This window comes from Patagioenas fasciata, chromosome 25, assembly GCF_037038585.1.
Source record: "Patagioenas fasciata isolate bPatFas1 chromosome 25, bPatFas1.hap1, whole genome shotgun sequence".
Lineage (NCBI taxonomy): Eukaryota > Metazoa > Chordata > Aves > Columbiformes > Columbidae > Patagioenas > Patagioenas fasciata.
This window is the reverse complement of record NC_092544.1, coordinates 5,464,369-5,488,824: the sequence shown is the minus strand read 5'-3', so window position 1 is coordinate 5,488,824 and position 24,456 is coordinate 5,464,369. Positions and strand designations below refer to the sequence as shown.

The following is a 24,456-nucleotide window of genomic DNA, read 5'->3' as shown; positions in this document are numbered from 1 at the left end:
GAGGGGGCTGCCCACCCCTCCCCTCCCCAGGGCAACCCGGCGTTTATCAAAACTCCGTTTATTCCAAATATTAAAAGATTACAGTTTTTTTTCCTCTCTTCCTCAATGAATCAACCAAAATACTTTACATTTTCTTTGGAAAAAAATTTCAACCTATGAGGAGCCATTCCCAACCCGCCCCGCACACACCCCCGCTGCTGCTATTGCTATAGCTCAACGCATAAAATGCAACCTTTGCACACCCCTTCTCAGTCCGGGTGCCCAGGGGGACAGCACGGACAGAGAAGATGGGGCAAGGCTGGGCCCAGGAAAGGAGACCAGTTAGACAGAGACCAGTTAGACAGAGACCAGCGGTGATGGAGAACGATTCGCTGCAACAGCTGGGTCTGGGTTCTGTCTTCTCGGCAAGGCCCCAACAGCAAATGAAGCTCCTTCCTCAGCAAAGAGAACAAGAATTAAAATGACAAGTTCCCACCTGTGGGATGGATTTTGTTGGGTGTCTGTAGGCGGCTGATCCAGGGGGGATCCCGGCTGCCCCGTGCAGTGGTGACGGGTGGGGGGCAGCAGCCCTTCCCAGCAGCCGCAGCGCTGGGCAGCGCAGGGACTGCCCGGCATTTCCCCGGCTCGAGCGCTGGGTGCGAGAGGAGAAACCCCCGGAGCGGTGCCGGGATCCGCCGGGTTGGGTGGGCGGCGCGACACAAGTCTGAGTTGGTGAAGATTTTAGGCCAAGGAGCACCCAGAGCTGGGGAACATGGGCAGCTCTGAAAGGCCAATGCCCAAACCTGCTCGTGTAGTGAAGAAAGGACCTCGGCTTTGCCGGGCAAGGAAATACTATGAAACAGAAATGAGAAGTGGAAAAGCCATCCTGCCACAGCACTGCGATCAGTTTGAGACCAAGCTGACAGAGCCCTGGGCACTGCGGACAGACAGACAGACGCTTGCAGGGAAAAAACGAGCACTCCTGAAGCGCTCCGGGGCCTCCCACCCTCCCCATGGGAAACCAGAGCTGGAAACCAGTGGCCAGAGCCGGGTGGAAGGTGGGGGGTGTGTGCGGGTCCCGCTGGGCTCGGCTGCGGTGTCACTTCATCAACTCTGCTCCTTGTCCCTGACCAGCAGCACTGTGTGTTGGCCGCCGCTGGACACAGCCAGGACCGCCCGGTTCTCCAGCTGCTTCCCCGTCATCTCCACGGGGCTCCAGACATCGTCCTCCTCCCCCGTGCTCAGCTGGTAGTTGGTGCCCATGCCCCAGGCAAATGCTCGACCTGCAAGGGAGGGAAACACAATTTTCGGCTTCCAGGTGGGACAGGACGAGGTGGGAAGGGGACCCAGCACCCAAATCTGAGGAGACTTCACACCCAGGCAGGGGGGTGAGCGATGGTTGCGAGACACAGGCAAGGGGATGAGCAGCAGTGCCTGGCAACTCACAGAGGTGTCTTACAGAGTCACAGCACGGTTTGGGTTAGAGGGACCTCCCCAGCTCCCCCAGTGCCCCCCCTGCCACGACAGGGACATCTTCACCAGCTCAGGGTGCTCAGAGCCCCGTCCAGCCTGGCCTGGGATGTCTCCAGGGATGGTTCATCCACCACCTCTCTGGGAACCTGGGCCAGGCTCTCACCACCCTCGGGGCAACAATTCCTTCCTCATGTCCAGCCTGAATTTCCCTCCTTTAGTTTAAACCATCACCTCCTGTCCTGTCACAACGGGTCCTGCTCAAAAGTCTGTCCCCATCTTTCTCAACACCCGTTTAAGTACGGAAAGGCCACAATATGATCATCACAGAGCCAAGGCAGTTCTACCCCAAGGAGCAAAACAAACCCCCCAGGCCCCTGCAAACCCTCTCCCCACAGCCAGGGGCTGCAGGTGTCACCAGAGGACAGGGCTCTTGAGCAGTGGAGAAGGGACCAGTGGGACAATGACCCCTCCTGGTCAACCCCCCATTACAAACAAAATCCCAGAATGTCAGGGGTTGAAGGGCCCTGGAAAGCTCATCCAGTGCAATCCCCCCATGGAGCAGGAACACCCAGCTGAGGTTCCACAGGAAGGGGTCCAGGCGGGTTTGAATGTCTGCAGAGAAGGAGACTCCACAACCTCCCTGGGCAGCCTGGGCCAGGCTCTGACACCCTCACCCCCAACAAGTTTCTTCTCATCTTCCAGTGGAACCTCCTGTGTTCCAGTTTGCACCCATTGCCCCTTGTCCTGTCACTGGGTGTCACCCAGAAGAGCCTGGCTCCATCCTCCTGACACTGCCCCTTTCCATACTGATCCCCAGGAATGAGTCCCCCTCAGTCTCCTCTTCTCCAGCTCCAGAGCCCCAGCTCCCTCAGCCTTTCCTCACACGGGAGATGCTCCACTCCCTTCAGCATCTTGGTGGCTGCGCTGGACTCTCTCCCTGTCAAAACCTCACTGCCAAGGGCCCACGGAAATACCTGAGCAGCTGCTGCCCACATGCCTGGGTGCTCCATGAGCATCAGGACCTGCTCCAGTCCCGGGGGGGCCAGGACGGATGGATGAGGGGTGGGGAGGGTACACAGCGTGACTTTCCCCAGCCCACGGGAGTTCCCAGCACTCACCATCGCTGCTGACGGCATAGCCGACCGACGCTCCGCACGCCACGGAGGAGATGCGGGGGAGCTCGGGGATGACGGTGGGCGTGCTCTTCTCCTCCACCCCCGCGCCCAGGCCCAGCCGGCCGTACTCGGCCCTCCCCAGGCTGTAGGCTTTACCTGGGCACGAAAGACACGCAGAGAGGTGACTCAAGGGGGAAAAGCTCACAGCAGGTCATAACCACATCTTCTTCCCCTGCCCCAAATCCCAGAGGAGCACACCTGCTCCCTACAAAGCCCATCGGCACACCCGATGGGATAGAGACCCCTGGGGTCCCTAAAATCAGTGGGGTGGGTGGGTGTTTGGACCCAGAGCAGAGCTCAGCAGTGACTGCAGGTTGCTGTCATCCTCCCCAAATTCACATCACCCTCGTTGCCTTGACCACTGAAGACTTAGAATTGTAGAATCACAGAAAGTCCTGAGCTGGGAGGACCCACAGGATCATGGAGTCCAACTGCTGTCCCTGCACAGGACACCCCACAGCTCACCCCGTGTGTCTGAGGACATTCTCCACTCTCTTCTTGAGCACTGTCAGGTTGGGCTGTGACCCCTCCCTGGGAACCTGTTCAGTGTCCAGCACCTCTAGGGGAAGAACCTTTTCCTCATGTCCCACTGACCCTCCCTCCCCTGATGTGCTTCAGCGTGTCACCCTCACCCCAACACCGCCGTCCCAATCTGTGCAACCCCGGCCCCCATGACGCCGACACTCACCCTCCGAGTCGACGCACACCGTGTGGTGCTGCCCGCCGGAGAACCCGACCCAGGACTTGGTGGAGTTCTTGAAGCACGTCAGGTTCTGCGGGGAGAAGCAGGGCTCGGTGTCCTGGGTCCCTGCGGGGGGGACGCACAAACCCAGGCAGGTCAGGTCCGTGGGCAGGGACAGCCCCAAAGATTACTGCAGCCCCCAAAGCCCCGAAAATCCAATTTCTTCTCAAACCCACCAGCTGCAGGGGCTGAGACCTAAACCCTTGATCCCCCAACCCGATTTCCATCCCTGGTGTGTCTGGCAGCTGTTTGATGTTCAAGCCAGAGCAGCACAAGACAGGGGAATCTACAGCCAGACCAGAGCAAGCAGATCCGGAGGGATGTTAAGTGAAGCTCACCCAGCTGGTGGTAGTTGGAGAGGCCGAAGCCGTAGATGTGTCCCTCCTGCGTGACGGCAAAGGTGAAGTAAGCCCCGCAAAAGGCATCCTGGAAGTGCATTTTGCCTCTGTTGCCTTTTCCCCTGACAGGGACGCGCTGAGGGACCAGCAGGTACTCTGGGGACAGGAGACACGGGCGTCATACAAGGTCTACTGATTTACACCCTTAGATCCAGCTCGCTGAGTCCAAACAACCCATTTACACATGAGCTCTTGAGCAGCAGGGGAAGAGACTGGGTCTCCTTGCTCCTCTGCAAAGCACACGCTGGGGTTGAAGGACACAGCACCCGCCGCCTCCGAGCACGGCAACAACTCACGCAGCCCTCTCCTTCCTCCTCGGTCGGCGAAGAACGCCGGCACCCTCCCCAGCTGGCCCTGCTCGCCGCAGCCGCATGTCAAGAGGTCGCCGTCCACCGTCAGCATCACTAAATGGTCGTTCCCTGGGAGCAGATGGGGCTAAGAGTGAAGCCGGTGTCACGTTCCAGATTTCCCAGCAAGACCCAGGGGCTGAGATCCCACAGGTAAAGCCCACCTGTCCCAGGTTTTTAGAATTCAGTGGGTTTGCTGCACTGGATAACCTGACAGCAGCTTCTGGCACAACTTAAGCCACCAGGATTTCCCTCTTCCTGATCCCAGTTTCCCACCTGAAACTCCAAAGAAATTTCTCTGGGAAGGTTTAGGGGCGCAGGTCGCCCACAACCTCACCTGGGCCCTGGATAAGTTCCTGGGCTGCTCTGCTCAGCTTGCCCAAGCCTAGAAGAGGATGAACACCTTGACTCCATGGGGTCATGCTTGGGGCACTCTCGTAAGGCCTTTCGCACCAGATTGGGTCAAATATCAACAATATTTAAAAGAGATACAAGGTCTGTTCTCTCAAGAGCCAGAAGAGAGCAGTCAAGAGGAATACAGACCAAGGAATATGGACCTCCTGGACCTTCACCTCCTGCTCAGGGTTCCAACAGCCTCGTGCACCCCAGGGCCTGGCTCACCTGAGACAATTTTAACGACAGGCGCTCCGAGCTGGAGCTGCACAGGAACGGAGCTCGGCTTCATGGGCTCCAGCAAACCGATCACCCCATTGTTATCCTGGCGGAGAGACACATGTGGGGACGTGAGTCACAGAAACAGCGACCGCCAACAGACCTTCCAGTGCCTGAGGAACCACCGTACCCGGAAAGAGCCCCAGACGAAAACCCTGCCATCCTCTGTGAGCGCAGCCGTGTGACTGTCCCCCGCAGAGACCTGCACCACCTTCTCCTCCAGCTCCACCAGCCCCGGCGTGGTCTCTGAGCCGTCTGCTGAGGTGTCGCGCCCAAGAGCACCCTCGTCGTTGCAGCCGAAGGTGTAGATCTGCAGACGGAGAGGGAGAGGGTCAGGATGGGATCTGAAGGGGCAATAGGTTGAGTATGAAGCCAGGGGAGAGAATCACCAGGCTAAATTATCCTTTGGAACCCCTAAATTGTTGTGGTCCATGGGATGGAAACCACACTCATCCCCACAGCTGGAGCGAGCTGCAGGTCTGGGCAGAGCAGGGTCCGATTCTGATCTCCTGTCCCAGAGCCGGCCCAGCCCTCCCACTCCCCCAGCTGCTGTCCCCCCCTCACCACACTCACTTTTCCGATCTGGCTGAGGCACACGGTGTGCATCCCCCCGGCCTCCGCCTGCACAATCATCTCTGGCAGTGGCACCAGGGCCGGTTTCTTCCTCTCCATCACATTCACACCCAGGCCCAGCTGGCCAACATCCCCCTGCCCCAGCGTCAGCACCAGCCCGGGCTGCGTCCGGTGGGATGGGTGGCAAACTGTGGAGAAAGAGGGAGATCACAGAACAGTTTGGGTTGGAGGGACCTTCCCAGCTCCCCCAGCACCCCCCCTGCCATGACAGGGACATCTTCACCAGCTCAGGTTGCTCAGAGCCCCGTCCAGCCTGGCCTGGGATGTCTCCAGGGATGGTTCAGCCACCACCTCTCTGGGAACCTGGGCCAGGCTCTCACCACCCTCAGAGCAACAATTTCTTCCTCATGTCCGGCCTGAATCTCCCTCCTTTAGTTTAAACCATCACCCCTTGTCCTGTCACAACAGGCCCTGCTCAAAAGTCTGACCCCATCTTTCTCATCACCCCCTTTTAAGCACAGAAAGGCCGCACTAAGGTCTCCCCGGAGCTTCTCTTCTCCAGCTGAACACCCCAGCTCTCTCAGCCTGTCCCCAGCAGAGCTGTTCCAGCCTCGGGTCATTCCTGGGGCTCCTCTGGCCCCTCTCCAGCAGCTCCATGTGTGTCTGTGCTGAGGACCCAGAGCTGCACCAGTCCTGCCAGGGGGTCTCACCAGAGCAGAGCAGAGGGGAATGAACACCACACAGAACACACACGGGAACGGCTGTTGTGCTAAAGCTGGTCCCTGGCAACCGGGAGGGAAAACTCCCAGGGATTTTTTAATGATTTTTTACCTTTAATCTTCTTCCTCCCAGGCGACTCCTCTTCCTCGGTCACTTGGCTCTTCTTCGCCGAGCGTTTCCCCGGCATAGTGTCGGACCTGAGCACCAGAGACCCTGTCAGGGGCACCCACGGGTTGTTGGGGGCTCCCCCCTCTCCCAATCCCCTCGGACACCTGCGGGGCCGGTGGCTGAATTCTGATTCAAGCACCGATCCCCACTCCCACTTGGGATAAATGGCGGGGTTTTTCCTCGCGTGTTTCACCCACGGCCTCTGCAGCCGTGACGCCCCACGGCGGGTGTCGGCAGCCCCGGGGGGACACCCGGTGACGCGGGGGGGGGGGATCCCAGACCCCTCCAACACTGACCCCCCGCCGTGTCCCGCACCCCACGCAGGAACACGGCCCTGCGGGGGGAGGACACCCCCAGATCTCCCCCCCGGGCCGCTCTCCCACCCCGCCCGTTCCCGCTGTTTGAATTCCCCGCGCCGCCCCCCCCGCCCCACGTGTGCCCACGTGTGCCCGCGCAGGCCCCGCGGCCCGGTCCGGCCATTCCTCCCGCCGGCCGCCGCTCGCCGCGGCAGGGACACACCGAGAGGGGCCCGGGGTCCAGCGGGAACCCCCCGCTTCTCCCCCATCCCCTTCTCCTCCGCCCCCTCCGCTCCCCGACCGCCCCCCGGCCTCCCCGCGCTCCCACCTCCGCTCCGCGCCGGCCTCGTTGCGCCCTCCCGCACTCCGCATGCGCGAGGAAGCGCCGCCGCGGCACAGCGCCCCCTGCCGGGCCGGAGGCTCCACCAGCGCTTGAGCGGCGCCCTGATTTCCGAGGGATGGGGATTTCACGCCAATAATTTAATATTTTCCCCTTGGGAGTAGTTACGCGCTTCTCTTAACAGTTTATACTTTAAATAAGCTTGAGGTATTTCTTGATGGCCTTAAAGTATCACAGCACCCAGAATGTGAGGGGTTGAAGGGACCTGGAAAGCTCATCCAGTGCAATCCCCCCATGGAGCAGGAACACCCAGCTGAGGTTCCACAGGAAGGGGTCCAGGCGGGTTTGAATGTCTGCAGAGAAGGAGACTCCACAACCTCCCTGGGCAGCCTGGGCCAGGCTCTGCCACCCTCACCCCCAACAAGTTTCTTCTCATCTTTCAGTGGAACCTCCTGTGTTCCAGTTTGCACCCACTTCCCCTTGTCCTGTCATTGGTTGTCACCCAGAAGAGCCTGGCTCCATCCTCCTGACACTGCCCCTTTCCATATTGATCCCCATGAATGAGTCCCCACTCAGTCTCCTCCAAGCTAAAGTAACTCAGGACCACGAGGTCTGTGCTCTGCAGTCAGGATCACAGCCAAGATACCACCTAACAGAGGGTGTTCTTGAGCTGTTTCATAGAAAACACAGGCTTCTTTAAGTCCCATTCCTTTATATAAAAGCACCAAGCCCAGTGCCGCACTCCCTGTGACACCAGGAGTCAGTCCAAACCCTGCCAGTTAACTCAGAGCCAGCTGATTTCACACTGCGAATTTTTAGAAGCTTTTACAGGCTTATTCTGAAGCATTTTGAGTGTAGCAGGGACATTTATGATGTTCTTTGCCAGTGGAAATAACCACTGCATGAGCCAGCCGGGCTGTCCCACGGGTCACGCACGGCCAGGACAGTGGGCTGCTCAGTGCTCCACTGGTACTTTGTCAACTTTAAAGTGTGGAACTGAAACCAATCAATTTATTTTTGGCAGTTTGTGCCAGAAGTTCAAAATTCAGGATTCTGTTTATGTGAAATCAGTGTAATGTGTCACCACAGATCGCTCTTTGCAGCTGGATCCCTCAGTCCAGTTACTGGAGCTTTAGAAGCTTATGGTCCCAATAATTATCTGGAGACAAAGCCAAAAGCTTTGCACACTTTGCTGCCCCGAGGGGTTGCAGATTGTTGAGGGCACACACAGATCACTCTGCCTTTCCAGGATTCCACTGCTGAGTGGGAAGTCCTTTTATTGAGTCGGAACTGCAGGACCAACCTTTTCCCTTTGGGTGTCAGGTAGGGGCAGGGCAGGATATCCAGCCAGCTGGTCACTCAAACTTTGGGGTTTAAAACCCTTTATTTAAGCACAACCTCCACAGAAGCTGCTGGTTATATCAATTTTCTTTCCTTTTTGCAGGGGAGGGGGCTTGTCCCACCCTTGGAGCAATGAACCTAGGGTACAAACTACATTATCTGCGCTCAGTTTAGCTTTTAATAGGCAATATAAAGGTTAATCTGCCATGAAATAATCTAAAACTAAAGACACCTCCTACTCGTAATCCAACTCAGTTAATAACATGGGTTTAAGTGGGTTTCTGCACCTCTCACCACCACATTCCACAGGACACATTTAACAGGAATCCCACTTATGCCACCAAGAAAGAGGCACCAAGGACTGTCTGGAATTTCTTTCACATTCTTGGACTGACCAAGCAATCACACAAAGAAATGTACACCAAGCAAAAAAAATGAAAGTCAGCTTTATTTGGTTCTCTACTGCAGTTACATACAGGTTTAACAACCCATCAGTACTTGAAATATCCTGTACTTCCAGCCCAGTCCGATTTCTGTGGCTACATTCATTACAGACATGGCATGAACGGAGCCTTAGCAACCACCTCTATTATTTAGGTTGGGACTTGCACTATACTCACCCTCCTCCACTAAGCACGTGGACTTTTTACTGTTGTTCGCATCTCATCACCATCAGCAACTGCAAAAATTTAGAAAATGATAAAATAAGCTTACTACTTGGTAAGAAACACACGCTCTATTAGGTATGGGATTATCAGGCAAAGCCCAGGCACATGTTCCCAGTCCTAAGCAAGCTCGACATGTGCTGACCACATGCCTTCCCATTATCCCAGCACTCCACCACCCACATATTAACTAATATGACATTTTTCGCAGAGGTTAAAAAGCCTCACAAGACTCATTAACATGAAATAATGGGTGATTACAGGGGTTTAAGCCAGGACCTTCATGGCTTTCCATGAGGCTTGTGTCTGCTTTTTAACAAATTCCTACATTGCAAAAATAAGGCTTAAAGCTCATCAAGCAAATAGTGTTCACCTTCACTTTACCAAGGATTGCCCTCCATTAAAAAAATAAATCGAGAATCAGCCTCTTTCCCTCATCCATCTAAAGCCCAACAAAATCTTAGCAGCTAGGGAAAGCCTAAGGTAATATTTCACTGTTAAGCAAGACCTACAAAGTCTTCAAAGGTCTTAAAGCTGATCTAATTCAGTTTCCCTAAGCCCCTTAGAAACGGTTCAGGCTTATTTAAATTTAAAGAGAAGCGCATAACTATGCCCAGCCAACAATATTACACTATTCATGCAATATTACTTGCCTTGGAAATCAGCGCTCCACTCCATCTTCTCATATTTAGGACTGGAAATAAAAAAGAAATTATATTGTAAGTAATTGCTCAAGAGTGTTTTTTTTCTTTTCCCTCCCCCCCCATGACACCCCAAAAGGCATTTTGGGTGGTAAAGCTGTTTCCTGCATGGTTTATCTCCTCCGTCACGGCCCGGGGGCTCGGAGAAGCAGTAGGAATATGCAGGCTGCAGACTCGAGGCCCGGCTTGTTCTCCAACGTCGTGGAAAGGGACCGTACGTCACGGGCCCGAGGGCCTACGCTCCCGTGCGCCACACGGGCAGAGCCGAGAGAGAGCGACTTCTCCGGATGCCCACGTTGGGTTTGAGTCTTTAAAGCACCTTCACCCCCCGGCCCACACGCGTCCCCAGCCCGCAGAGGTGATCCCACGGCTGATACTCACAGCAGGAGCGAGCTGGAGGCGGCTGGCGTGGGGAAAGCGGCAGCGCAACTTGAGGAGAGAAAAGGAGAAGGCGGTGAGGAGCGGCTGAGGGCAGCGCGGCCTAAACAGCCCCTCATGAGCGCCAAGCAGGGACTGCTCGCTCACAGCCCACTGGCACGGGAAAAGGGATGCAGCGCCCCTGCGTCCGGCCTTCCACGACCCGAGGGACCCCACGCTCACAACCCAAGGAAAGGAAATTAAGGACGAAAGGGGAGAAGGCCAAGGCCGCGGTCCCACCAGCAGAGTCAACCGCACTTCCACCGCCGCCGCTCCCGACGAAGAAAGAGACCAAATAGACTCACACGGCCCTATTTATAGGGGGGAGGGGCGGGGCCAGAAAGGCGCATGCGCCGTGTTAAGGGGCGGAGCCAGCAGCGCACGCGCAGTGAGGGCACGGGGCGGGGAGGCGGTGCCTGCGTGCTGTGGGGGGTGGCGGTTGGCGCATGCGCGATGTGAGGGCGGGAAGGGCGGGCAGGCGAGGCGCTTCTGATCATTTAAAACACAACCACAAAAACCCTTTAAAAAAAAAAAAATCCTAAAATACTTTTATTCAATAATTAAAATCTGTTGCTGAGGAGGCCGATATACAATGCAATGATTTAGTCTACAGGCGTACTGTACAGGGAAGCTGTGAGGGGAGAACCCCCCGCCGCCATCTCCGCCGGCCGTGAGGGGCTGGCACCGTGGGGACGGGGACACCCGCCAGGGCCACCCCGGCCGCGGGGACAGCGCTGTGAACAAGGCGAGTCCTCCTCTCCCTTCCCACACCACTCCCGTCTTCACAGTAAGTGGCACCTCACACATGGGTTGGTTTTGTGCATGATACAGCAGTGGCCGATACCGGATTGTTTTTAAGAAATACCCACATTTAGGAAGAACAATATGAGAGAATATCTTGTTAAGGTCACTTTTAAAACCTCTTCTTCCCCTCCCTTCCGCCCACACAGTGAAATTATCAAGATTCCAGTAGGTTTAGCTGTAAAAATGAGAAAAGGCAAGTTTGAACCTGATTTGGGAGAGTAAAAAACATCCGTGAGGAAGCCACAATAAAGAGAATTGACCACTCTCACAGCTTCCCTAATTAAAAAGTTTCTAAAAGGCAACAGTCATTTCCTGGTTCTGTAATTTCAGCCTAGACATCTCAAGATGGGTTAACGTCACAGCGAGTGTGAGAGAACGGGGAGGGAATGCTTTGTACATTTGTGGGTTTTGTTTCTCCTTTTTTCTTTTTACAAAAAAGATGCAGCATATGTTAATATCTATACAATTCCCTTCCAAGACAAACAAACCGTTGGTCAGTAGTGATTCCGGACATTAAGGACACGACGGAGACGCGAGCAAAACCAAAAAGGAAATAGAATTACGAGTGGCAATGTCAGTTGTCTGCCAGGTCTGTACACACCGAATATACACACGTGCTGCCGCGCACACCCCCGTTCTCAGCTTTCCTGGTGAGGAGGAGGAAATGAAGGAGTTTCGGCCCCAAAAGGAGTATTTACAGCTGAAAATTGGGCCTGTCCGGGCTGAGAAAAGGATCCGGGGAAGGAAACGTTCGTTCCCATGTGCGTGGTCTCCTGGCAGAGGCGAATTGCTGAGCCGTGCGAGGTAATTCATAGTGTTCGGTTCCAGCCTGATGGCACTCGAGACGTGTTTGTTCCAGTGAAATGCTACATTCAGACAGGGTTCTCCCTCCCTGGCCGAAAGCCCTTTTTCTGGATATGTTTTTGAAGGCAAAGCTTGGAAGCGGTGAGGTTCCACCCTCACTGTATTGCCTTGGAGAGGGACGCAGAGAACTCCCAGGCCTCTCGGGTCTCTTGCTCCCTTCTTGGAGGATTATGGTCGATGGTACCTAAAAGCCAAGTGGAAAAATCAGAGTTTGGTCCTTGGAGCTCAGGTTAAATGGTGACTGCGGCACTGCAAATGGCCAGAGAGGGGAAACTGAATTATCTCTGAACTCTCGGTGCTGACAGAAGCTGTTAACACCACAGGATTTTGCCTCTGCCTTAGTAAATCTTGTGCTCTACAAACACTTGACTGTTTGGGGAAAAGAATCACTTGGGCCATGACCTGTCTGCTTCACAGATAATACCCGAGGTAACTACCACGGTGTTTTATGGCTGTGGCTTCTGCTGGATGTCCCTGCGCCCAGAAAAGGACATTCCAGCTACAAGGTGACACCGGTGTCACGCATATCTCCAACTAGCCACTGGTCACTTTGAGTCTCCAGGACTGAAGCCCCAGTTTAGGGAAGAACAACCTCATTTATGTCTCCTCCTTCTCCAGTCCCCAACACTGCTAAGGCAGAAAGGGACATTAAATCTCCAACTGCCATACACGTATTTTTTCTAAGGCTTTAATATTTTGTCTCTCAGCACCACAGCTCTCCCAGCAAGACTGGAACTCTGAGTAATGTGTTCCACTCACCTCGTGAACTGCTTGCTGTCCTCATGGACTTCCATTTCACAGCTCTTGAACTCGTTGAGCTCCTTCCGGATGGCAGCCTGCACAAGGAGAGACATCTTTTGTTGTCTCTGGCTAAGGCATTTATATATATATATAAAAATATAAATATATATAGCAAGTGCCAGGACGAGAGGAAACGGCCTCAAGTTGCGCCAGGGGAGGTTGAGGTTGGATTTAGGAACAATTTCTTCCCCAAAGGGCTGTGGGGCATTGGAACAGGCTGCCCAGGGCAGTGCTGGAGTCACCATCCCTGGAGGGCTGGACAGACGGACATGAGGTTCTCAGGACATGGGGCAGTGCTGGGGGTGGGGGAACGGTTGGACTCGGTGGTCTTGAGGGGCTTTTCCAACCAAAACGATTCTGTGATTCAGTAATCCCTTTTGCACTGGACACCCTGAGCGAGCTCCCCACGCCTGGGGACAGGACACTCCTGTTACCTTGTCAGCTGGTGTCAGCTTTGTCCACGGCTTATCCGCTCGCCGGTCGTAGTCTTGAGCATCTGTTACTTCCACATATTCGTTAAACCTCAGGATCTTCCTGGCCTGCAGCTCTGCCACCGTAGGCCTTTGGCTAAGCTGAGCACCAGCGAGAACAAAGAAAATTAGTTTGTGCCTTGTCCACAAAGCAGTTCAGGATTAAGCAAAACTACCGAGCAAAACTAAAACCAGTTTCCTCACTGGGCCTGAACTAGAGATTCTACTAGCGAACAGGAAAAGCCTCTTACAGACAGTGCGATCTCGTGTGGATCACTGGGCCAGGGCAGAACCAAGGCCATGTTGCCAAGGAGAAAGAAGACACTGAGGGGTCTGGGAACAGTGAGCCCTGCGTGACGCCCCTAAACCACCTCACAGCCCGTTCTGCTTCACCAGCAGCAACGCTGACATTTCATACCACAGGCCCTTGGCAAGTGTTTCTTTCCAAGGACGAGTAACAACCACAAGTAACTCGGACATAATAGCTAAAAGCAGCTGTTGCTTTGCTCAGCTTCTCATGCTGCTGTTAAAATCAAAATGGATTTTGGGGAGCCTGGTGTGAAAGTCGTGGCCACTGAAGCGCTGTGTTCAATCAGCCAGGCCAGCAGCAGTAAACCTTTCAAGTGCCAGGTGCCCAATCAAGCTTGTTCTGCCCGATGCCAGCTCAGATCTATCACTGACAACTGGCACCGTTGGTGACAGTCCTCGTTCCAAAGTCACCGCAGTCAGAGGGCACTGGGGACACTTACACAATAGCCCCATGACCTCACCCACAGCAAGGAACCCGCGACGTGCCCGCGGCCACCACCGTCCCCGACAGCTCTGCCAGATGGCGAGCGCAGCGTGGAGCCCGGCCGTACCTTTCTGGTGAGCCTGCGCTTGATCTCTCGCTTCTCAGCCTGACGGTCGGCTTCGTTTTTCGCTGCCAAGGGGAAGGGGGAAAAAAAGAAGAAGAAAGAAATTTCCTGTAAGCATCACAAGCTTTGCAAAGCGCTTTCTGGACTGGAACAAAGGAGAGTGTGGAGCTACATGAGATTATTTACGTATCTGAAAGCTCACTGTGGCATTTCTGCACTTATTATGGTCCAACTCAATGCTCTTTCTCACCAAGCACCCCCCTGAGTGACAGTGGCAATTTGGGCCTTTACGCAGCACGAATGAGTCATTCCCTCCAGCCCTGGGTATGTTAAAGATTCATGGCCATATTGTCAAAAATACATCCAAGCCACTTTGCAGATTGCTCCTCCCTAAAGCTATTATACCAACAGCTTAAAGAGAATAACAGTGCAGATAAATATTTTAAATGGAAACTTCCTGAACTGACGTTTCCCGTTCCTCAAAGATGTTTATTTAAAGCTTTTGCAGGGCAAGGAATGGCCAAGAGAAACACCCTTGACTGAGTGATGAGCTGCTGCTTTTTGGACCGTGCAATACAATGCTGTAATGCCTGGGCCGCAAATAAAAACCCAGCCCAAACAAAAACACCTTTAACAGTCCTTGCTGTGTAACATCAGTCTTAACCAGCTCACGGACTCTTCCCTGAGGTGGCAGGCAGGGGACAGGTGGCCTTGCTACAATATGGTGCTTTGAACTGTGTTGCTCGGTACCACTGCCAAGGTCTGGTGTATCCAGAGCTGGTTTGTGATGGTAACAAATCATGGGGGAAAAATGGTGGAACCTTTACTCCAGCAGTATAACCAAAGCACGGTTCTCCATCGCTACATTTCAAGCAGATTCCATGTACACCTGGACTAAAATACTAAAGGCAAACTGATTTTATTATTTAAGACCACTAGAGAGGCGCTACTCACGTTGGAGTATGTTCCTCTGCTCCAGTTCTTCCGCCGTTGGTCTCTGACTCAGTCTCCTAAAGAAAAGCGTGACAAGTGTGTGATGCTTTATCTGGTCACTCATCAGCAGGGGCTGCAGGGAGGATACAACTGCCTGGTCTCAAGGCACTGGAAAGCCTCCTTGATACCCTCATTCACCGTGGAAATCACTGCTGCTCTGCTTTGCGCTCCCCTCCATGGCGCAGGTTAGGAAAGCACTACGGCCTCTCCAAAGCTCAGAGGCAACTCTGCAGGGAGCTCAAGCAGCCAGAAAAGCCTGGACTATCACCAGACCCAGCTTAATCCACCGCCTAACGCACCTGCACTCAGCCTGCATCTACCCACATCTTTATTACTGCAGTAACGTTTCTGTAGTCCTTGAGATCTTCCCCTCCCAGTCCATTCAACCTCTACAAACAGGGCCTGTCAGGGGCTGCTGCTCAACTCCAGGAGGAACTTCCAACCTTTATAAGCGAGGGGGAAAAGCACCACTTCACCTCCCAGCCCTGATCCAGCAGCAGCGCCCAACCACCCACCACATTCCAGCACGAGGCTCAGACGAAGGCGACAGCTTGGTCCGATCCCACCTCCCGCTCGCTGTGCCAGCAACACCCTCCTCCTTTCTTCCTACCTGATCAGCGTTGTTCCGATCTGGTGCCGAATTTCGTTCCACTCCTCCTTGCTCTTCCGAGGGAACGCGACCTTCTCCTCCTGTGGCGTGGCTGCGGTCCCCAGCTTTATAGCCAGCGTGTCTTTCCTCTTCACTTTGTTGGCCAGCGTGCCTGCGGGGACGAAGAGCAAGGGGACATGACTGAAAACGGCAGCGCCCGAGCGCAGTGACACCAGCCACGTGCCCCTGGCAGTTGTGCTCTCCCCAGGGCTTGTTTGCAAGCCCCCCGCTGCAGCTCCCGAGCGAGTCACCGCAGTGACAGCCACACGCTCCCCTAACGCTGTCCCACCTGCAGGGGAGGGACAGCACAGGCTGTTGGAAGAGCCATCTGCAACTGGAGCGGGGGGGCATGTTGGCAGATTATTGTACAGGTTTGGCTGTAGAGCCTTTGAAAACTGAGGAAGAGGACATGTGGTACATCATGAAACCAAGAACCAGCTGCTTTGAAGTGCTGTGTGAACCAGCTCTTTGATCCAGATCTCGCTCCAACCAGGCACGAGTTCAGCAGAGGGAAAAAGCCAGCTGCAATGTCAAAGCCTTACTGTTATGGCTTTCATCTTCTTCCTCATCCTCGTCGTCTTTGTACAGGATGGGCCCCTCCGAGTCAGAGTCGCTCATCCCTTCATCTCCTTCCTGCTCCTCCGGCAGGACCTGGGGTACCAGTTTTGGGATGACTGTGACAGATGGCACATCTCCAATGTACACACGAGGGCCCGAACTCTGCTCCTCTTCCCGGTCATCTTCTTCCTCCTCCTCATCGTCTGGACTAACGACAAACACACTATTACATCTCTTACACAAGCCACGGGGGCTGGGGAATAACCCCGAGATCAACACCTTGTGAGCTGCCCTTGGATTTGTGGGAAGCCCAGGAACCCGAGAGCCCCACCACCCTGCACCGGCCCCTCTCCAAATCACAGGGAGCTCCGGCAGAGGAAACGCCAGAGGCAGGTTATTGCAGAACCAAACAGCCCTCCCACTCCTCTGCTCTGGAATTTTCAGGTTCAACCCTGTTATAACACAAGACAGTCCCTTCCCCACTTCTGTTTTGCAAAATGAAAGGCTAAGGAAGGCCACAAATGGATGAAATCCAGGACCTTGTTTTGTCTTGGTGCAATTAAAGCCAGGCCCGGATTCCCGGCATTGGCCTGTGTTTATCGTCTGGAACCCATTTCCCTTTGTGAGCAATAAAATCCCAGAACCAGGGTTGATTTCATGGGGAAGATGCACCAGCCCCTTAAGAGGCTGAAACGCAGATTCAGCCAAAACAGTTTCTAGGCTGTTGCAAAAAAAAACCCCAAAAAAACACCAGAAAAGAAACCAGCGCTGCCCATGGCCCTTTTCACCATTGCAGCCTCGCAGGATACAACACCAACATGTCGGCGTGTTGTGGGGAGCGATTTAGGGTTCTAGTGTGTGGCTTTTCACTAGATCTACTGTGTGGCACCACAGTGTGACCCCCCCACCGCGGGCAGGTGTTTGCTACACACAGGAAGACACTCACACTTTGAGCATCTCGATGGTGACAGGCAGGGACCTCGTCCTGCCCAGGGTGCCGTTGTCTTCTCCAAAGCCGTCGTTCTCGAAGAGCAGCGAGTGAGCCCTGTGTGAGCCCTCGGCGGGGGGGGTGACAGGCAGGGGACTGGCCAGAGCCTGCTGGATACGGATGTGCAATGGGATTTGGGGCAGGCGAGGCAGCACGTGGGGTTCACCAAACCCTTGCTCCGCCGTCCTCCTGGACACTTCCGAGGACACGAAGTCTTCGGGAGGAGGAGGAAGAGTCTCTTTGGGCAGGTCCAGGGAACGCGGAGGGTCCAAGGGGGGCAGGGGCAGGCGCGGGGGCTCAGGGGGGATGTGCGTGGGCAGCGGTGGTGAAGGCGAGGGCGGTGGGTAAGTGGGGGCCATGTGCAGCGGTATCGGCGTGGGGCGGCTCGCCGGCACCGTCCTGTCGCTCGGGGGCTTGGAGGGGACGGCTGCCTCCGGCGCGGTGTTCGGCAGGAGGCCTCTCTTCGGTGGGAGAGGAGGGGAAGGCTTGGACAAGCCGGTACCGCTGTTCATTGCTTGAGAAAGTTCAGCTGAAAATAAAAACACAAAAGCCACTCTATTTAACGAGGCGTTTCCAGGTACCAGTGTGGAATAAGCACGGCAGAGCCTCGGACCACGCGATTTCGGCTGCTTTTGCAGCTTGCGAGCCTCCAGTTTGTCCTTCCTGCAGCCAAGGTAAGAACTGGAAGAGCAGCCAGAAACAAGCAGACGGGGAGAGGTCTGTGTGCCCTGCTGCTTCGGAGAGAGACCCAGCACCAGTGACGGCAGATGGAGCTCACCCAGGTCGCTCGCTGCCTCGGCCAGGGAATACGGGGATGTAGGGCACTTTATGGCTATACTTACAGCATCAATTTGCAAAGGAATCTGAGACATCCCAACACCCACCCCACAGACTCCAGTTGTGTTAACGGCTCCTTCGTATATTAAGAAACACATTTTGGGAAGCCTCACTCAAAGGTAAAAGCAGAACTGCCAGCAGCAAGTGCTCTCCCTCTCTCCATTCACCTGCCAGCAGCTCCTGCCCGCCTGAGGATGAGCTCCTACTCTGCTCCTGAAGTCAGATAATCTTCCCTGCAACTACGAAATAAACAGCAAAACTTCTAAACGCTTTATGTGCTGCGTGACGGAAGAGACAGGGAGAAATGGAGACTGCGTCATATCACGGAAAATGTCCGCAGCAATCTCAGGTTCCTCAAACACCCCCTGGTTCTCAGGAAGAAGCTGCACCAGTGAACACTGCTCTCGCTTCAGGAGTTCACAGCCTTTAACGCTCACCTATCAATGGCTTCTTGGGCTCGGAAAGGTTTTGCCCACCTGAAGATGAGATTTACTGGCTGTTTCTCCTGGAGCAGGTGACGGTCACGGAGCGGTGGCCCCGGCACAGAGCTGGAGGGATCTGCAGCACCAGGCACCACGAGAGGGTGCTGCGAGCGGGAGCGCTTCGCCCAGATAAGGCTGCATAGCTGGAGAGAGGTGCGCGCATTTTTGGGATGTTTAGCATTTTCAGACTTTACCCTTGTAGATTAAGGGCCAGATTGTGCAAAACGCCCAGTGCCCTCAGCTCCCACCAACGCCAGCCCAGAGGGATTCCAGGATCTCCTCGGCAGGAGGAGCGCCAGGCAGGACCAGGCTCGAGTCACCTTTGGATAATAAGAGAATTTGAAAGGGATCAAGTCGCTGGCAGAAGGAAGAGGCAGAGAAAGGCCATGTGCTGCTCAGAGCATCGCTCCCGCCAGCCCGTCTCTGCTCTGTGCGATAAACCCAGCGCACCAACTGGCCCAGCTCTGGCACCGCTGCAGTCACCGTGACTCCTGAAACCGGGCACTGCAGCTGCCACCAGGCTCAGGCCAGCGCGACAGCGCCCTGTGCCCTGCTTGCTTTTCAAGCTACTGCTGATTAAATTCCAGCTCCCCAACGGTAAATGTTTCCTGAGCCTTATTTTCAGCTACTGCACCAGACACACCAAGAACAGAAGGGAACATCTTCACAAGGGAACACAGGGCGACCTGCACATTAACAGTCCTCCCCTGCCTGAGGTTGTAACAGCACAAAAGCGCACACGGTCCTGCGTCAGAGCGTGCAAAGCCCTGTGGAGAGCTCGTGAAGCCAATTCTGCTGCTGCTGTTTATCCACAGCAACGGAACAAGGCTCATGCAGCAATGCCTGCTCGCCTGCTGCAGTTACAGCTCCATCCAGCTCTGGGTCCTCAGCACAGACACACATGGAGCTGCTGGAGAGGGGCCAGAGGAGCCCCAGGAATGATCCGAGGCTGGAACAGCTCTGCTGGGGACAGGCTGAGAGAGCTGGGGTGTTCAGCTGGAGGAGAGAAGCTCCGGGGAGACCTTAGTGCGGCCTTTCTGTGCTTAAAAGGGGACAATAAGAAAGATGGGGTCAGACTTTTGAGCAGGGCCTGTTGTGATAGGACAAGGGGTGATGGTTTAAACTAAAGGAGGGAGATTCAGACTGGACATGAGGAAGGAATTGTTGCCCTGAGGGTGGTGAGAGCCTGGCCCAGGTTGGCCAGAGAGGTGGTGGATGAACCATCCCTGGAGACATCCCAGGCCAGGCTGGACGTGGCTCTGAGCACCCTGAGCTGGTGAAGATGACCCTGCTCATGGCAGGGGGGGCACTGGGGGGTCTGGGAAGGTCCCTTCAACCCAAACCATTCTGTGATTCTATGCACAGCCCTGCACAGAGCTGCAAAGCCTCTCTCGACATGTGCATTCTCATCCAGGAGACAAAAGCAGGACTGGCTCCACTCCTCCGCAGCCGCAGGTGCACCCAGCCCAGCCCCGGATTGCTGGGGAGAAAGGCAGGTGGGGCCTGAACTCAGGTTTGATCGACTGCTGTCTCCAACCACATTCTTTTTCTTCCACAAGTACCTCCTGCAATTAGCGCTGGGGCATTTCAAATACCAGCTGCGATGTGTGCAAGCAGCTTAAAGAAAACAAGCAAGTATTTCATCAAGTGCTCAGGCACGGTCAGACTAATCGAGCTGGTCTGGCATACAGCAGCATTTAACACCAGAGCAAGGTCACTTGCAAAACCTGCTGGGGCAAGGAGAAGCCCCAAGCAGGACGGAGCGAAGCAGTTTGTACTGAAAGCAGCAGCTCCGGCCCCTTCAGACGGTAACTCGCACCCTATTTAAACTTGTACCGCTGCCTCCCCACCCACACCTGCTAACGCCTCCGGTTTCTGTGATAACAGCGCAGACCCGTCTGATTGATCCTCCTGGGCTGTACCGGCCCCTTGCTGATCCAACCCCAAGATGAGCAGCTGGTCTGGGAAATACGAGCAGACCATGGGCTGCAAGCTCTCGTTTACTCCAGCAGTGTTGCATCTTCGTGACTTCTACAATTCCCCAGTAGAACAGGGACTCAACCAGCTTTAAGAAACTCTCCCCAGATCTTCTGCTTCGAAAAGTTACAGAGATAAAGATACTTAGTTCTTTAAGTGGGAAGATTCAGCTTAAATTACAGTTGAGCTGATTTATCCATGGGCCAAGACTTAAGGACAAGATCAATCCAGCAATACAGCCACAGACCTCAAAGAAGGTGCTTGATTATAATCATGCAAGTCCGAATTATCCCTGCCAGCTCCTGGCCTCTTGCACCGAGTGGAAACCACACGGCCCTGCGGTGGCAGCCAGAACAGACACCACTGGGTGCCATGTGGACTGTTTTGGTTTTCCTTTTTGCAAAGACCAGCTGAAAGCATCAATTCTCACTGCCCACAGTCTCGCAAAGCAAAAATCTCATCCGCCATGCACCCATCCCAGCTGAATCCCAGCCCTGGGCGAAGCATCGACATCCAGGGACAGCGTCCTGCACCGAAAGATGATCAGACATTCACAATACAACATTTGCTACATCATACTAAAAATCTTCTTTTACAAAGGGAAGAGACTCATAGCGAGGGCTCCAGAGCATCCCAGGGTACAAAACAATACAACTTACGGAGGCACTTACCTATCACTGAGCTGCTGTTTCTGTTGACAGGTTTGGGAGGAGGGACGGGAGGCTGTTTGGCAGGGGCGGTGCTGGTTGTACTGGTGGCAGCAGTAGTGTTGGCACTGGTGAGAGCTGGGGGCAGAGTCCTGGGGGCCGGGGAAGGGGCAGCCATGGAACTGACTGGTTTTGCCGTAACAGGGGCTGTGGTGGAGGGTGCAGTTTTTGCAGTGCTGTTGGCAGGCGTTGGATCCTTGTCCTGCGCTTCGTTTGCCTCCTGGGAAGTGGAGGGAGGTCTTTTTGGAGGAAGCAGATGCTGTCTGGGAACATACGGCTCCTGAAGGGGTTCCAGTTCGGGCCCGGAGTGGCTGCTGGAAGAGTCTGCAACGTGAAACAACTCATTTTAAGAGGCTGGAGAGCCCAGAGCAGGGTGGGAAGAACCAGGCGGGAATTCAAAACTGGTCACAGAATCCCAGAATGTCAGGGGTTGAAGGGCCCTGGAAAGCTCACCCAGTGCAATCCCCCATGGAGCAGGAACACCCAGCTGAGGTTCCACAGGAAGGGGTCCAGGCGGGTTTGAATGTCTGCAGAGAAGGAGACTCCACAACCTCCCTGGGCAGCCTGGGCCAGGCTCTGACACCCTCACCCCCAACAAGTTTCTTCTCATCTTCCAGTGGAACCTCCTGTGTTCCAGTTTGCACCCACTGCCCCTTGTCCTGTCACTGGTTGTCACCCAGAAGAGCCTGGCTCCATCCTCCTGACACTGCCCCTTTCCATACTGATCACCATTAATGGTCCTGGGATAACCTGAACCAACCGGTTTTACACAAATCTGGTTTCTTACCGTGCCTCTTCTTTGGTTCCTCAGCTGGAATGGGCTTCTTAAGGCCAGGTGGCTTTGTGGCCTCTTCCTCCTGGCTGCCCGGGTTACAGACCCCAGGACCCCCAATGGGGACGGTGTGGCCGTTCTTCAGCACAGGTGGGTTCAGCTTGTCTGTTTCTTCACCATCTGCAAGGGGACGGGAGAGAAGCACAGAGAACACGCTCAGAATGCAGGAGATGCAGGAGACGCGGCTGAGCTCACCGAGCCGCCATCCACCTGCACCGGCTTCTCTCTGGTTTCTGAAACAGCCGGTGCTCAGTTTACCTTCTACAGCGGAGAGCACAGCGACTGCAAGGAGCTGAAGCTGAGAGCCCTTGATTTCATTATCAACAAAACAGTACAGCACTGTATCCCCATAAAGCGGTGTTTTTTCTTCAGCAGCCTCTTAATCTACCGCCTCGATTAGAAAGAACCAGTGTGCCCGGAGCTTCGCCGCAGCCCCAGGAAGCTGCATCACAGCTGAAAACCTCCAGTGGCTTCTGTACGTCCCCATGGTCACCGAGCACTCCCAACCCCTCTGCAAGACACATTCCAACACCAGACCAAGCGATCTGCTGAAGCACCTCTATTTTCCTTCTGTTTCTACCTTGAATGTTGCACAAAAATCTCCACTCTACCCCTCACGGCAAGGCGTATTTCCTCACTCCTTTACCTTTGTTTTAATCAGATTTAACAGTGCTACATTACCAAAATCTGATGGAGTTCATCTTGACTATTTCAGATGGAGCTTCCCAAATGTCACATATGATCTCTTTTTTGGGGGGTGGGTGGAATCCTCTTTTTAGCCCATGTTGTTGAGAGCACTTAAAGCTTTGGTCACCATCAGGAAACCCTCAGCCATTCACTGCCCCTGTAGCTGCCCTGACAGGACAAACTCTTGATAATATTATTCCCCAAAGCAGACTCAGCATGGACTCTAAGGGGACGTTGCCCATTTTGACTGCTTTCCCACTCGAGAAAACTTGGACACATCAGCAATCTGATGGGAAATCCTCAGGATTTTCAGCCTCCTGTGCGTGCCAGCACGGCCGCAGGTGTCGGACCCAGCACCCTGTCGCTCTGATTGTTGATGATTTATTCCACTCTCCCCACCCAGGCGTTGCCTCCCCCTCCCCATCCGGGTGTTATTCAGAAGCTGAAAGCCAAGATGCCCAGAAACCAAAAGCTCCCTGGGCTTCATTTTCTGCAAAGCCCAGCCTTGGCTCCTGAGCGGAGATGCCAGATCGCGCTTATCTGCCCTTCCCTGAGACGCAGCAGGTGCAGACAGCAAGAGGAGCCTCCTCCCCGGCCAGGGCTGAGCCCAAGAGAGGAGCCGGAGCTTTGTAGAGCAGCAATTGCCTCTGGCCAGTTGAGGTTCCCAGCGAGGGAGCCAGAACAGCGTGATCTGCTGTCCTGCCCATGTGAACCTCGCACACCGCTCCCCGGCAGGAGCTGCAGGGCGCTCCCCACGGCCTCGCACCCCTCGCTGCGTCTCCAGTCGTGTCCTTCAAGGTCAAGAACATCCAAGGCGATCTTCTCTCCTCAGGGTGAGCGCAGCACAGCCCGCTGACACCAGCCCGGGAGCACGGGGGCTCCTCTCCCAGCCGTGCCAGCTTCGAAAGCCTCCACCATGCCCTTCCCTGCCTCCCGCTCACTCATCTCAGCATTTTTCCCCCTTAAGAAAATGAACTGACCTCGTAAGAGCAGGTTTTATAATTGCGAGCAAATACAATAACTGACCACCACCGTCTCATGACTGCCCAAGTGTCTTAAGCTCACAGAAGGGATTAAGATAATGCGCTTTCTAATCTGACCCTCCCGACAACACCGACTGCTCCTCGTACCTCGCTTTGCACTTTGTCCAGATTAGACCCATCTTCTGCTTCTTAAACCAGATCAGATGACTCAAAGCAGAAAATAATCCCAGATCTCAGCCACGCTCCTCTGACACCCTTACAGCTGGGAAGGTCTCTCCTCTGTCATCTCCAGCTGGAAGTTTGTTACCCAAAGCCTTCCATCTCTCTTCCAAATACTCATCCTGCGGCCTCACACGTTTGTACCCCGGTGAACCCCTCCCGCCCAGCGCTGGCACCCGCGGGTGGTACACGGATCCATTACAGCGCAGCCACAAACAACCTCGTTCAGACTGTTCCTCCTCCAGTTTGGCTTTCGGTGGCCTGGTCCGAAAACCACTTTTTCACCTCCACTTTTCATCTTTCTGAGAAGAGCCCTGAACCTCGCGCCAGGCTGAGGGTGCCCGTGCAGCCTGTCCTTGTGCTCTAAGCCGCAGGCCGTGCTGTCACCCGACGGGTGACACGTTCCCACCCCCTCCCACAGCACCCACCGAGTGACCAGAGGGTGAACCGATCTGTCCGAAAAGTTATTTTGGCATGGTAGCCCCAACTCAGAGACATCGGGGAGGACAGAAAAGCGGATAAGACTTCTTTGACAGCAGGGCGAGCTTTAATAAGCTTAGCCGTGACTAACTATGTGTCCTGGTTTTGTTAAAACCAAGTTTCTCTTGTAGTGAATTTCCCTGTCAGCGAAAGCTCCATATCAGCTGCATTTTCCTGGAGAACCAGATCCATGTTTTGGTGAACACAGCAATGGGATGTGAGGTTATTGATCAGCATGGATGGACATCTCGCCAGAGGGAC

At 54.6% G+C, this 24,456-nt stretch overlaps 2 protein-coding genes and 1 non-coding gene across 12 annotated transcripts in view; all 3 read right to left on the bottom strand.

Annotated features, from left to right (window-relative positions):
* Positions 1-42: 42 nt before the first annotated feature.
* Positions 43-6,924, bottom strand: RCC1 (regulator of chromosome condensation 1). 3 transcript variants are annotated; one of them, XM_065857067.2, is made up of 10 exons: positions 6,872-6,924; positions 6,191-6,276; positions 5,360-5,547; positions 4,917-5,096; positions 4,736-4,832; positions 4,064-4,186; positions 3,708-3,863; positions 3,316-3,435; positions 2,571-2,723; positions 43-1,262 (listed from the first exon to the last, which is right to left on the bottom strand). In XM_065857067.2, the coding sequence occupies exons 1-10, from the start codon at positions 6,913-6,915 to the stop codon at positions 1,087-1,089; spliced, it is 1,323 nt and encodes a 440-aa protein (XP_065713139.1). In that variant the 5' UTR covers positions 6,916-6,924; the 3' UTR covers positions 43-1,086. The 3 variants fall into 3 exon arrangements, with proteins under 3 accessions (XP_065713139.1, XP_065713141.1, XP_065713140.1); XM_065857069.2 differs by lacking the exon at positions 6,872-6,924 and adding an exon at positions 6,767-6,785; XM_065857068.2 differs by lacking the exon at positions 6,872-6,924 and adding an exon at positions 6,691-6,709.
* A 1,730-nt stretch (positions 6,925-8,654) lies between these two features.
* PHACTR4 (phosphatase and actin regulator 4) overlaps positions 8,655-24,456 on the bottom strand; it is a 67,043-nt gene continuing 51,241 nt past the window's right edge. For all 8 annotated transcript variants that reach the window (XM_065857292.2, XM_065857296.2, XM_065857293.2 and 5 more), the window contains 12 exons: positions 21,782-21,946; positions 20,959-21,318; positions 16,950-17,520; positions 15,988-16,211; positions 15,407-15,557; positions 14,758-14,813; positions 13,807-13,868; positions 12,911-13,048; positions 12,435-12,511; positions 9,972-11,859; positions 9,543-9,583; positions 8,655-8,903 (listed from right to left, as the gene is read on the bottom strand). In XM_065857292.2, coding sequence (XP_065713364.2) covers positions 11,844-11,859; positions 12,435-12,511; positions 12,911-13,048; positions 13,807-13,868; positions 14,758-14,813; positions 15,407-15,557; positions 15,988-16,211; positions 16,950-17,520; positions 20,959-21,318; positions 21,782-21,946 — 1,820 coding nt within the window. In that variant the 3' untranslated portion in view covers positions 8,655-8,903; positions 9,543-9,583; positions 9,972-11,843. The remainder of the gene's footprint in view (positions 8,904-9,542; positions 9,584-9,971; positions 11,860-12,434; positions 12,512-12,910; positions 13,049-13,806; positions 13,869-14,757; positions 14,814-15,406; positions 15,558-15,987; positions 16,212-16,949; positions 17,521-20,958; positions 21,319-21,781; positions 21,947-24,456) is intronic.
* On the bottom strand, positions 9,686-9,890 carry LOC136112648 (small nucleolar RNA SNORA73 family). Its single transcript, XR_010652921.1, has one exon. It is a non-coding gene; the product is annotated as a small nucleolar RNA SNORA73 family (small nucleolar RNA).